The sequence below is a fragment of the Macrobrachium rosenbergii genome, chromosome 54 (assembly GCF_040412425.1).
Source record: "Macrobrachium rosenbergii isolate ZJJX-2024 chromosome 54, ASM4041242v1, whole genome shotgun sequence".
In the NCBI taxonomy this organism is placed as follows: domain Eukaryota; kingdom Metazoa; phylum Arthropoda; class Malacostraca; order Decapoda; family Palaemonidae; genus Macrobrachium; species Macrobrachium rosenbergii.
This window is the reverse complement of record NC_089794.1, coordinates 26,188,198-26,203,197: the sequence shown is the minus strand read 5'-3', so window position 1 is coordinate 26,203,197 and position 15,000 is coordinate 26,188,198. Positions and strand designations below refer to the sequence as shown.

Here is a 15,000-nt window from a genome sequence, read left to right as displayed (position 1 = left end):
AAGATAATATGAAAGGAGGTACAGTAAAGGAAACGAAAGGGGTTGCAGCTAGGAGCCGAAGGCATGCTGCAAAGAACCTTAAGTAATGCCTACAGTGCACCTGTCGAACTTCTCAGTTCCAGAGATTCTTTATTTCTCACGCCGCGCCGTTGGGCTGTGGAACAGCTTCCCTACAGAGGAGGTTGTGCAGTCTTTATTTCTTTTGCATTACTACCCTAATACTATTCTTTTGCATTTTAATACATTTTTATCTATTTATCAATTTATTTATTTTATTTTTTAATAAGTGGGATCTACTCTTTCTGTATTTCCATTTACTTTCTCTTACTTCTTCCTAATGAATACCTTAATATTCTTTGGAAGCTTGAATTTCAAGTCAGTGGCCCTTTTGGTGGACTTGTTCCATATGAATAGGTTTCATCTACTGAATAATAATAATAATAATAATAATAATAATAATAATAATAATAATAATAATAATAATAATAATAATAATAATGTCACAAGGTTTAAAGACCTTAAGTTGAGGAAAATTCTAGGCACGTTGATTGCTCAACGAAGACCAGAGGAAATCTAAGAAGCACCTGGGTGCTGGACTGCAGAAGTGTTAGAAGGAAAGGCACTGTATGTCTAAAAAGCTTGTAATCGGAACAGGTCAGTGGTTCCTAACCGTTTTCAGTGTATGCACCCCTTTCAAATCAGCAGTCAGTTCTCGCATCCTCTGAATTGCTGAAATAAAAGAGGTTATTATTATTATTATTATTATTATTATTATTATTATTATTATTATTATTATTATTATTATTATTTTTATTTTTATTTTTTTGCAGAAAAAATAACATGCGTATATAAAAATATATTTTTCTTTAATTATTCATAGGTATCCTCGCACCCCTTAGGAACCGGCTTCGCACCCCTGGTTAAGAACCAATGGAATAGATGGTCATGTCACCTACAAGTTCGGAACAATTGGGAACTGTGAAAGTAATTGTTATATTGAATTCGTCCTCTGTTCAGTAGTACGAAATTTTGTATGAAGAAACCGATTGCAAACTATGGTTTATAGATAAAAAAAAAACTTCTGTGTATTTATGTTAAATTGTCTCTGATATCAAATGAATTTAACATAAGAGTTGAAAGTCAAAGATATATTTCATTCATACGAAATCTCTTTTGGATGAGTCTGTCCTTCACAATGGCATTCATAAAAGAAAAACATTCAAAGTAACAATCAAAATAGAATATCACATTTTCTATTTTCAGCCCAAACCACATGCAACGTCAGTTCTCATTATGAAATACAACCTTTCGCTGTTTTGTACGGTTTTGTAAGAATTAACTCCAAAAACGCAAACCTTGTGAAATTAAGCTCCGGATTTTTCAACACGTAATCAGAATGACGCGAGTATATTGAAACTAGTTTTCCTAAATAGTGGTTCCAACAGCGTAAAATAAAAACGTTATTCAAAATAACGGTTGGTAAAATATTATTCAGCATATGGAAGCAAAGGAATAATTACTACGTCAAACAGCGTAGAAAATTGAATTGGAACAAGAAAAATTACTTTTTACACGTTAATGTGGAATGGAATTCCGTGTGATTAGGTATATATAACCATCAACAAGAAGAGAATGAGATCGGGCTAAATCCGTATACATATAGGAGAGGTAAATGATCTGAAAACCATATCGATGTACTTTATATGTATATATATATATATATATATATATATATATATATATATATATATATATATATATATATATATATATATATTCGTATATATATATATTTATTTATATATACATATAAATATGTATATATATACATATATATGTATATATACATACGGTAAATGAGATTATGTATGCAGCAAACTCAAATTAACAAAACGCTCTTGGATTCCCCGTAAAACACCAACTTCAATTATGGAAATAAAATATATACGGCTAAATCATATGCATTAAACAACAATTCTGGATTCAGAGAGAGCCAAAACAGTTTAATTTCTTTTGAGATTATCCTATGACCATAGGAATTTTTTCTTTTAATGAAATGTAATTTTTCGAGCTAGGGCTACTTTTTCCACCTAAAAATAGGTATGCCTCCAGACTGCGTCGTTTTTAGACTTCCCGTGTCCTCTGTGTCAGGACAAAGGTCTTGAGATGGGAGAGGTGGGGTGTTATTTCGTTGGAGCCTGACACAGTCGTTTAAAGCAGACCTGTTTCCTGTATTCTCGCCACCAGAGGTCTCCCTCCTATAGACCACGACTCATCTGGCCTGCCTTTATTTCCTTTATCATTTGCCCGTTGTAACAGCTCTCTCTCTCTCTCTCTCTCTCTCTCTCTCTCTCTCTCTCTCTCTCTCTCTCTCTCTCTCTCTTCAGTGTCCTGGGTGATATATCCTTGAAGTTAATAGATTTCGTTGATTAAAAACAGTTTACTCTCTCTCTCTCTCTCAAGTGTCCTGAGTGGTATATGATTGAAGTTAATGGATTTCATTGATTATTAATAGTTTATTCTCTCTCTCTCTCTCTCTCTCTCTCTCTCTCTCTCTCTCTCTCTCTCTCTCTCACACACGCATGGGTGTCCTGTAAGATATCTGCTGCAATTTGAATAATGTTAGTTACTAACATTTTGCTCTCTCTCCCAGTCATTTTCATTCATTTTCATTCATTTGTATTTAATCTGTATTTTCCCCAGTAGCCTCTAAATAAATCATAAAAGTCTATTCCCTAAGATTTCAATATTCCTGAAGGAATTACTGAGTGGACAATCTTGCAACATCCCTCAGCACAGCCGGAGATCTGAATTTGAAAAAAAAAAAAAACATATTTTCCGTATGATTTCATAGTCAGGCACGACCTCTGACTATTTTCATTCCTGGAAAGAATGTGCTAAGCCACATTTCCCCCACATTTTACTCTTAAAGATTAATGAAAAGAAGATCCGGGCTAAGCTTTTAATGCGGATTTCACTGTGAATATCTTTACTCTAAAATCTGTTATGGCATAAGAAATAATTTGCGAATATTTTATTTCAGACTTGGTAAATATTTTATTTCAGAATTGACCCCGTAGGAGAATAATGCCATCAGTGCACCTCATGCGATGTACTGTAGGGATTACTTAAGGTTCTTTGCGGCGTCCCTTCGGCCCCTAGCTGCAACCCCTTTCATTCCTTTCTCTGTACCTCCGTTCACATTCTCTTTCTTCCACCTTTCTTTCCATCCTCCCCTAACAATTGTTTCTTAGTGCAACTGCTTTGAGGTTTTCCTCCTGTTACACCTTTCAAACCTCCTTTACCTTCTATTTTCCGTTTGAGAGCTGAATGACCTCATAGGTCCCAGCGCTTGGCCTTTGGCCTAAACCTTATATTTTTATTCTTATTTCAGAATTGGGCTTTGCGGAGACTTATTCTTATTACATCTCTGTGAACGTTCATGTAGTTATGGGGAGATATGACTCTAGATATGTAGTTTGATCTTTTAGGTTAAAAATCTAAATAATATGTCACATTTTAACTTTGTCATTTATTAGAAAACAAGGTATGGAATTTTTCTCATTTTATACTATAATGAAAATACAGAGGTAAAAGCATTTAGACTGTTTTAAATGCAAACATCTCAAAAGTGAAAATAACGTATTTCACGTTGAAAAGAATCAACTAAGAGGATCTAGTGCAGAGTAGAGAGAATTAAGTGGAAAGAATTATCACCAACCCTTTACCTTTCAGGAAACTCCAGTAGCGTTCTTCTTTGAAACTTTTGTATCTAAAGGGAGAATAAAACTTCCTAGGAAACCTTTTTATCCTTCTTCAGAGGGAATTAGATAAATACAAAGAAAATGTTCCAGGCACTGTTCGTAGTCTCTTCCGTCAATGAAAAAAAAAAAAACTTTCCATTAAAAGATTACGGTCCTCTTTGGGATTATATTCGTCCCCCTCCAGAGGCTTGTACAGAAGGTGAAGAGTCTGAGTGCGCCATTTCCTGATTGGCGTCTCTTGACTAATCTGGCCTGAATCTACAGCTGCAAACCAAAAATGAATGGTAACTGCACTTGCAGTATCGATTTTGCAGATAAAATACAAAAATGATTGAAAAAACTTTTGGTTTACATAGGTGGCATATCTCAATTTTCCCTTTTCCCTTGCCTTACTATGATTTTGCAGATACTGCAAATTGGATCCCATAAATACTCATGGAAAGCTAAATCTGAAACTGCAGTAACTTTTGGAAGCATTAAAGAATCATTTTTTTGAAACTGCAGTAACTTTTGTATTTTGCAGATACTGCAAATGGGAGCGTCACTGAAGAATCATTCTGAAACTGCCAATAGGTGGCATATCTCAATTTTGAAAATTTCTGAAAATTTTTGCAGATATTTTGCGGTTTTCCATTTTGGGCAGTGATGTGTGTCACTATAAACTTTTCACTTTTAGACAGAGTTTCTGCATCAGAGTATCATGACCAACAAGTCGATCCACACATTCTAATTTCTTCTGATAAATCCACACTGCTCTCCCCCTGTCAACTCTTCTGCCATCTCCTTACTCTCTCAGTCAAGGCCCTACCACACACCTTCTCCGCAGTGCAAAGTAACTATGTTCCTTACAATGCATACAGTAGCTTCTATCATTCTTACCCTCACACAGTGAAATATATATACTGTATATATATATGTACTATATATACACACATACATATTTATATATTTACATATATATATGTATATATGTATATATATATATATATATATATATATATATATATATATATATATATATATATATATACATATACACACACATACATATAGCCTATATATACATACATACATACATTCACACACATATATATACAGTATATACTGTGATATATATATATATATATATATATATATATATATATATATATATATATATATATATATATATATATATATATATATATATATATATATATATATATATATATATATATATATATATCCTTTTATCCAATACAGTTAATTAAGCCATCCAAAACTGTACAGAAAATATCCGAAAATGACTGACGTACTCGTCACGATATTCTTCGCGCGATATTTCATTAACCTTCACCAGACAATATATTTGGAATATCTACATTATCTCGATTTCACTGAAATTTCAACTGGAAATTATTATTCTTTTTCGCTGAAATACCGTCGTTATTTTTCCCAACGTCAAAACAATGATAATGTTGAGCCGTCAGTTTGCGATTTCCAAGGTAAGGGAAGCAAGCATTTTCCCTTTTCAGTCATTTTTCAAATTGGTTAATTTTGCAGCTTATCATTCTCAGGTTCTTCACTTTCAAAGCGCCACATAGAAGCTTTTTATTCTCCAGGGGTTATCAGGTTCGTAGGTTTTTGTAATAATAATAATAATAATAATAATAATAATAATAATAATAATAATAATAATAATAATAATAATAATAATAATAATAATTATTATTATTATTATTATTATTTTTATTATTACTATTAGTATTGTTATTATTATAAGTATTAATTTACTATTATTATTGTTACTATTATTTTTTGTTTTGTTTTTAATAATAATAATAATAATAATACTAATAATACTAATAATACTACTAATAATAATAATAATAATTATTATTATTATTATTTTTATTACTATCATTTTTGTTTTTCTTTTTATTATTATTAATAATGATAATAATAATAATAATAATAATAATAATAATAATAATAATAATAATAATTATTATTATTATTATTATTGTTATTATTGTTATTATTATTATAATCCTTCTCATTCGAATAGAGATTTGCAAATGAAATTCCTACCGACATAAAACCAACCTTTTCTTCCAGTACCTCAACGGCGCAACCAAAATGTCTGTGACAGTCAGACAAAAAAAAAAAAAAAAAAAGGACAAAAAGGGTAAATTAAGAAGGGTGGAAAGAGAGAGAGAGAGAGAGAGACAACGTGAAAAAAGACGAAGTTTCCTCATGTTCAGATTTCACCAGAAAAATCAGGCTTATGAAATCCTCTCTCTTTAAAAGTGTCAATGGCTGTCGGTTCCAGATCTCTGTTCTTGAGTGGCGCGCTTGGACATCAATAATTCAGTTGTCTCAGCTTGCCCTGTGGGGAATCTCTCTCTCTCCCTTTTGTTGTTTTTTTTTTTGTCTTTTTTGTTTTTTGTCTTGTTTTGTTTTATTGACTGTTGTCTGTTTTATATGTATGTATGCTGTATTATATTATACTGTGTTTATATTGTAAATAAATATTATATATTGTCATGTATACATTATATATATATATATATATAAATATATATGTATGTATATATGTATGTATGTGTATATATATATATGTATAAATAAATTATATATATATATGTATACATTATATATATATATATATATATATATATATATATTATATATATATATATATGTATGTATATGTATGTATATATATATATATATATATATATATATATATATATATATATATATATATATATATATATATATATATATATATATATATATGTACACCAGATTCGCTCAGTATGAAAAATTTTCGACTGAAAAAAAAACAATTGTCTTCGAGTGAATTGAATAGTTAATCCATTTGATCTAACGTAAAAACAACTCAGTACTAAGCAGAGAGAGGACTTATAATTTTTCTTAGTTTTAGATAAAGTTAGGCCTTGTGAATAGAAGACAAGGAATAATACGAGATACACCAGGGTGGATTGTTGCCCTTAGTAGAATAGGTAGAGGTAGGCCAAAGGAGACGGTGTTGAGGACAATGAGGAGAAAAGCAGGAGACGAGTGTTGGGAGAGATCTTGAGGAGTTAGCCCGGGACAGAATGTGGTGGCGTGTGTTCATCGATTCCCTAAGCATCCCCGTGGATGCCACAGGAAATGACTGATTCATTGATTGATAGCTAAAGCTGCCCTGTTTGTGAAACGGTTGGTGACAAGTGCTTGCGTTTCTCCGTCAGTTTCGCTGCGCGTTGACTTCCAGGTAGAGCAGCGTAAGGTCCTCGTAAACTCTGGTGGGAGTCAAAACTGCAATTCTGCACCTTTTCCAATGAGGGTATAAGCCCTATTCCCTTTTGGGTCAGACAGAAAAGACAATAACTTAACCGTTCATTTTTCGTCGCGAAGAGACAGAGAAGTTAATAGAAAACATTAGGGCTAAGGAGTAGATCAATGGTATGGATAAAAAGCTCTTTCGATATCATGCATACGAACATAATTAGTAAAGTAAGAAACTTTTCCCAATACCTTACCTCCTCTTCTTGTTAGAAGACAGCCGATACAGCTACCAGGAATAATCCCTCCTTGCAGAAACGTGCAACAAAGGAACCGAAAGAGAGAGAGAGAGAGAGAGAGAGAGAGAGAGAGAGAGAGAGAGAGAGAGAGAGAGAGAGAGAGAGAGAGAGAACTTAATACTTCTTTGGGGAGAAGAATAACTGGGTAGTTCATGTAATATCGTAAGTCACCTCGAGGATTTATGGGAACTCATATCATCGCCTGCATTGTGTCAGCCCCGAAAGCCGCTCTTGTGGATTGCGCGAGCCCCACTTGATTGCAAATGACTTCGTTTCTGAAGAGGATTCTTCACCGGGGAAGAGAAAATGTTGCGGAAAGTTGTTAGATTGTAAGTTACTGCGGATAAGAAGGTCGGTAGTGGAAAGGGTTAAGAGCGTTTAGAGTTTAGGATTTGGCTCTAAACTTCGTCGAACTGGGGGACATTGCTTAGGAAGAGGGAAGGTTATTGTTTATTATTTGTGCAAAAAGACTTGTAAAACATGGAAGCTTTTAAGGTTCATGGAAAATTCAAGAATAGGTAAAATTTGCTTAGAAAGAGGGAAGGTTATTATTTATTATTTATTTGGGAAGATGTATGAAACATGCACGTTCATAAAGATTATATAAAATTCGAGAATGGATAAAAGAGGCCAGAAAGGGTTAGTAGCATACAGGGGGGAGGGGGGTGTCATAAAAGGAGCATTTTAAGAATAGGATAAAGAATATGAATGAAAGGATAATGTGAAAGTGTGCTAAATAACGAGTTAGGTTTTAAGAAAAATCAACACAATACCATATCAGGAATAGAAAAAAATGTGTACCTCACATCGGGATCGAACCCAGGATTATGGTATCTGTGGACCTTAAATCTGGAATAGAGATAAGAATTAACAGGTTTTGTCTGGATTGTGTCAAATGAATATCTCTCTCTCTCTCTCTCTCTCTCTCTCTCTCTCTCTCTCTCTCTCTCTCTCTCTCTATCTCTCTATATATATATATATATATATATATATATATATATATATATATACTGTATAAATATATATATTCATATGTATATATATATATATATATATATATATATATATATATATATATATATATATATATATATATATATATATATATAGATAATGGAAGGATTGGCAGCTAAAGAGTATTATGAGATTTGAGATAAAGAGGAGGCTTAGTAAATAAATTTTTTTTTCATGAGATAGTCTGAGAGAAAAATGGAAAAATACTTCGAGAATTTTTTTCTTATTAAGAAAATGAAGACTGGGAGGAACAGGATTGGTCCGATATGGGTTATGCCTCCATGTTTATACAATGTCACGAATGAATAGATCCTGAGAGAAGTTTGATTATAAAATTTTGTGATATAAAGTGGAGTTTATAAACCTTTTGATCTTTTGAAAGTTCATATGATAATAATAATAATAATAATAATAATAATAATAATAATAATAATAATAATAATAATAATAATAATAATAATAATAATAATATAGTATCAAGAAATGAAACTTATGAAATATAAAATTTAAAAAATGCAAAAAAAAAAAAATAATAATAATGATATCAAGAAATGAAACTTATGAAATATAAAATGTAAAAAAATGCGATAAATAATAATAATAATAATAATAATAATAATAATAATAATAATAATAATAATAATAATAATAATAATAATAATAAGAAATGAAACTTATGAAATATAAAAGAAAAAAAATGATGAAATATAAAATTAAAAATAATAATAATAATAATAATAATAATAATAATAATAATAATAATAATAATAATAATAATAATGAAACAAGTCCACAGTTATACCTAAGTACAAATATATTTAAAAACGAATCTAAACAGAGATTGAAAAGGGAATCAAACAGATTCCCAAAAGCGCTCTGTATAGATTTATCTTAAAATACATTTGTACTCATACATAACGGTGAATCTGTTTCTCCATTTTAAGACTTACATACTGCTATAAGTATTTGTTGAAAATAATAATAATAATAATAATAATAATAATAATAATAATAATAATAATAATAATAATAATAATAATAATAATAATAATAATAATAATATGGACCATAAACTTCGTGGTTAGTGACCTTGCCTTGCTAGCGAGTGTCGAGTGCCTTGAGTTCGATCCCACTGGGAGGCACGTTTTGGGAACGTTTTCTACAGAATCCATCGCTGCCCTGTTAACTTAAGTAGTAGTTAGGTACCTGTTGCTTAACAGACTGTCATGGGTCGCAGACAAGGTTGAGTAGGCCGTGTGTGGCTAGCAACCCCACCCCAGGGGAAAAAGGTCAGCTCTCTCTACGGGGAAAAAAGGCATATGGTGAATAACAATAATATCTGTATCGTTTAAAAAAAAAATAGTTCGAAAAGAATAGACACCGAAGCGTCAACAGGATTTGGCCTAAACACTATATTCCATTCCATTCCAATAGGAAACACACCCGAGTGCTTTTCTCGCCTGCAAGCAAAAACCACTTTTTCGAAAACAGGTTACGGATCTGCTTTTATTCGAGGGCATGCTTTTTGCGCCAGGTCTTGAAAACAACGCACAATGTGTGTCAGGCTCCCGAGAAAAGAATAAGAATTGTGCACGACGCCTGATGCTTCTGTTTCATCTCTGTAAAGTCTATGACCGGGAATTAATCATGTGTGTATATACATATACATTATATATATATGTATGTATATATATGTATATATTTATATAAATATATATATATATATATATATATATATATATATATATATATATATATATATATATATATATATATATATATATATATATATATGCTTAAATATATAACATATATTTGTATATTTATACATTATATATATATATATATATATATATATATATATATATATATATATATATATCTATATATATATGTGTATATATAATGGCCACAGTGACATTTAAACCCCTCAGTGTCTTCATAATTTTTGGATACACCCGTCAATACAAATCCTTGATGCAGAAATGAAGGTTAAATTAAGAAATTCCAAAGTACAGTCTCTTCAATGGATGCTCGACTTCCCTTGATGCTTGAGTTCGAATCTGTTAACTGGGCTTCCTTCACTTGATCTTCGTTTTGGATCCAAGGCTTATGGAGAAGTCAAGAGGTCATTGTGCCTGTTACAAATACATACAGGTAATTGAGGAATATACAACAACTAGTACTGAATCAGCAGTACTCAGTTATATAAAAGGCTACGTGTATGAATATAATTATTTTTCCATCCGTGTGATAACTTTAACACTTGCCGTCGTTCAATAGGTGTCAACCTCTCATCTGCGATCACTATGGTTAACAATCGCCATTTCAACCTTCACTTATGTTACAGTTATTCTACCGGTGAGAGGACAATGGTGTTTTTCGCAGTACCCTAACACAGTGTTTTGCCGTGTGTGTGTGTGTGTGTGTGTGTGCGCGCGCGCGTGTGGATTTGTGGTTGTGAATAGTAAGCAAGTCTCAAAAAACGGATAAGTGAGTTTTGAAACTATTATTATTTTTGTCGTTGCAATTTCAAAAAGAATTAAATGAATGAAATCTTGAAAGCTTAAATTTTAGGTCCAGTAATCAAATTTAGTAATAACGTGAATGCTCGGAGACTGTAAATCTCCTCCAGGGCTGAGCAAACCACTTTTCAAAAGAGATCCCTTTCATAAAAAAAAAAAAAAATGACAGTCTTATCTCTCTCAAAATTCAGTCACTCGTTGTCCATTACAAGGTCCACTTTTGATAAAGATTTGGAAAAAATCCACCCATCACTTATTGCATAATCATACAAGCAAACAAGAAAGTAATTAAACAAGTAAAAAATGCGCCGAAGTTTCTTCGGCGCAATCGAATTATCTGTGCAGCGCATAATCAAGGCCACCGAAAATAGATCTATCTTAAGGTGGCCTCGGTATAATTCTGTATGAGCCACGGTCCATGAAACTTTAACCATGGCCTGGTGGTGGCCTATCCTATATCGTTGCCAGTAGCACGATTATGGCTAACTTTAACCTTAAATAATATAAAAACTACTGGAGGGTGGATGATCAAAGTACCAATTTGCAGCCATCTAGCCTGAGGGCGGACAGAAAAAAGTGAGGATAGAATGAAGTGCGGACGGACAGACAAAGCCGGCACAACAGTTTTCTTTAACAGAAAACTAAAAATGGAAGTTTCCTTTCACCAAATGTGATTACCTCCGTGAAGGCTGTCCTCTCCTTCCATCAAAAAAGACGCTGGCGGTTCCCATAGAAAATCTTCCTCTGGTTGACAGAATTAATGAAGAGCTCTTAAGGGTCATAATCCTGTGTTAATGCTGAAGGTCTTCTTCCATCACGACCACTCTACTGAAGCTCGATTTCTTCATCGTCTTCATTATGATCCTTCCCGACACCATTTGGATATTTCAGGCCACTCATCGCCCCTGTTATTCCTCCTTTATTCTTTTTTATTGTGTCTTATTCCAGTTATTTTTTCCTTAATGTATATAATCAATAATCAGCTACTACCGGGTAAGGAAAATAAATCAAAAGTATTACGAATATTTGAATGATTTCTTTGTATGATTGTAAACTCTATCCCATTACTTTCAAGTTCCATTTTCATCAATTGGATGTGATTCGACAGTGACGACGCTGAGACAGACAGACAGACAGACAGACGGTCAGGCAGAACTAGCTGCCAACCAAACAGTCAGGCAGAACTAGCTGCCAGCCAAACAGTCAGGCAGAACTAGCTGCCAGCCAAACAGTCAGGCAGAACTAGCTGCCAGACAAACAGTCAGGCAGAACTAGCTGCCAGCCAAACAGTCAGGCAGAACCAGCTGCCAGACAAAGTCAAACAGAACCAGCACCAGACAAACAGTCAGGCAGAACCAGCAGCCAAACAAACAGTCAGGCTGCCAGACAAACACAGGCAGCAGCTGCTGCCAGCCAAACAGTCAGGCAGAACCAGCAGGCAGACAGACAAACAGTCAGAACTAGCAGAACCAGCAGCCAACCAGTAGCCAGGCAAAGTCAAACAGAACCAGCACCAGACAAACAGTCAAACAGAACCAGCACCAGACAAACAGTCAGGCAGAACCAGCAGCCAACTAAACAGTCAGGCAGAACCAGCAGGCAGACGAACAGTCAGACAGAACCAGCAGCCAGCCAAACAGTCAGACAGAACCAGCAGACTTACAGTCAACCAGCAAGAACCAGCAAGCAGAAGCAGATAACAGCTAGACAGAACCAGCAGCCAGCCAAACAGTCAGACAGAACCAGCAGACTTACAGTCAATCAGCAAGAACCAGCAAGCAGAAGCAGATAACAGCTAGACAGAACCAGCAGCCAGCCAAACAGTCTGACAGAACCAGCAGACTTACAGTCAGTCAGCACAGAACCAGCCAGAGAACTGATAAATGCATAACCACAGCCAGCCAAACAGTTGACAGAACCAGCAGACTCAGTCAATGGGCAAGAACCAGGGGTGTCCAGATAACAGCTAGACAGAACCATCAGCCTCCAAACAGTCACAACACAAAGATTAGTCAAAAATGCAAAACCAGCAAGCAGCTAACAGCTAGACAGAACCAGCAGCCAGCCAAACAGTCAGACAGAACCAGCAGACATTACAGTCAATCAGCAAGAACCAGCAAGCCAGAAGCAGAAACAGCAGACAGAACCTGCAGCCATAAAATATTTGACAAACCAGCAGACTTACAGTCAGTCAGCACAGAACAGTTACTAACTTTACAGTCATGTCAGCAAGAACTAGCAAGCAGAAGAATAATAGCAACAGAAATATTTTCAGGCACTTTAACAATGATAAGAGACAATATTGATAAGAAGAATAAGTTTGTATTTGAAAGATATGAATTAAATGCATAAACTTTAATACACAGTTTCCTGGTTTATCAACATTAATGGTCACAGATGAGAAGAGAAAAGAAGAATTTTTACCCATCTCCTCCTACCCCACAAACAAAGATAATAAAAAAAATGGAAATGCTTCCAGCTCTGGCTAAAAAATTCCCTCTTCCCATAACACTAGTCCCCAATTAAGACCCCGGGGCCCACTACCTCCTCTTGCCAGGCCCCTCGGGCCACAAGGAAACGCAGAGACCAATCTGTTCGTCATAAAATATTTAATAAATCCAGTGGACTTTGTGTCTGTTGGAAGTTGTATTGTTACTAACTTTTAACATGTTTTGTGGATCTGCAGAGAAGAATAATAGTAAGAGAAATATTTTAAGAAACGGGCTTTAGCGGGGGTCAATGATGGCGACAATATTGATAACAATAATAACTATTGTATTTTGAAAAAAATATGAATTCAATGTGAAGACTTTAATTCCAGTTTCCTGGTTTATCAACATTACTGGTCACAGATGCCGGCTGAGATCATCGAAAAATTTTCACCTTTATATTATGCGGATGAATGATGTTATTATTATTATCTTTCTTAGTCGGGGGATTGTTATTATTATTATTATTATTATTATTCATTTGCAGCCTAATATCAGCCAACACCGATGATGTCAATGATGATAAAATGGGAAAAATAATATTTAGGTTGCGAAGATCATGCATTAAATTAGTAGCAGAAACGATAAACTCGCTGTGGAATAGCCATCCATGAACAATGATGAAAGGGATAGAAATAGTAATAATGGAGAATGAGAAGAGTCGTCGAAACGCGTGAACAATTGAAATATAAGTAAATAGAAATATAAAGAAGCAGAACAGATTTTGACTTTTCCCCATGAAATGACAAATATAGGCGAGCTGAAATGAAGAGAAGTAATAAGGAAAATAGAAAAAGTCTTCTACAAAATAAAAGAGATAAAAAATAGAACCTGTTTAAAAGATAACAAAAAGAATTATTATTATTATTATTATTATTGTTTGACTAATATCTTTCAACACTTGGGCAATAATGATAAAACGTTAAAAATAATATTAATAACATGCATTAAATTAGTAGTAACGATAAAATAAGTGGAATAGCAACAACAATGATGAAAGGGATAAAAATAGTAATAATACTGATAAAGTGAATTGAAATATCAGTAATAAGAACAAAAGGGACAAGAACAGAAATGATAACAACAAAAGAGATAAAAATAGTAATGATAACAAAAGAGAACTGATAGAACAAGGAATAACACGTATTTGAGGATAACATGTAAAACTCGCATTTGGACTGAAAGACCGATTGAATAACCCGGAGACGCAGCAATCAAAGTTCAGCCCGTAGCACGACCTTGAATCACGTCCAAAAAAAAAAAAACAATCAGACAGAATTTTCTGTTTCTAAGGCCTTGGATGCTTCTCGTCTAAAGGCCGCCGCCACTATTGTTCAGTTATACCTGCGCAGTTATGCATGCACAGTCGTCCTGTGCAGGCAAAACTGAACCCACTAATGTTCAGTTATACCTGCGTAGTTATTCCTGTGCAGGTCAAACTGAACGTTAATGGGGTCAGTTTTGCCTGCAGAGGCCGGCTGCTCAGACATAACTGCGCAGGTATAACTGAGAGTTAGTGGCGGCGGCCTTTAGACGAGAAGCATCCGAGGCCTTAGAAACAGAAAATTCTGTCTGATTGTTTTTTTTTTTTTTTTTTTTGGACGTGATTCGAAGTCGTGCTTCGGGCTAAACTTTG

At 33.8% G+C, this 15,000-nt stretch overlaps 1 protein-coding gene across 1 annotated transcript in view; it reads left to right on the top strand.

Annotated features, from left to right (window-relative positions):
- LOC136834619 (uncharacterized) overlaps window positions 1-12,667 on the top strand; it is a 48,658-nt gene extending 35,991 nt beyond the window's left edge. Inside the window, exon 3 of the mRNA XM_067097197.1 lies at window positions 12,170-12,667. Within this exon, the coding sequence (XP_066953298.1) occupies window positions 12,170-12,667 (498 nt within the window). The remainder of the gene's footprint in view (window positions 1-12,169) is intronic.
- Window positions 12,668-15,000: the final 2,333 nt, after the last annotated feature.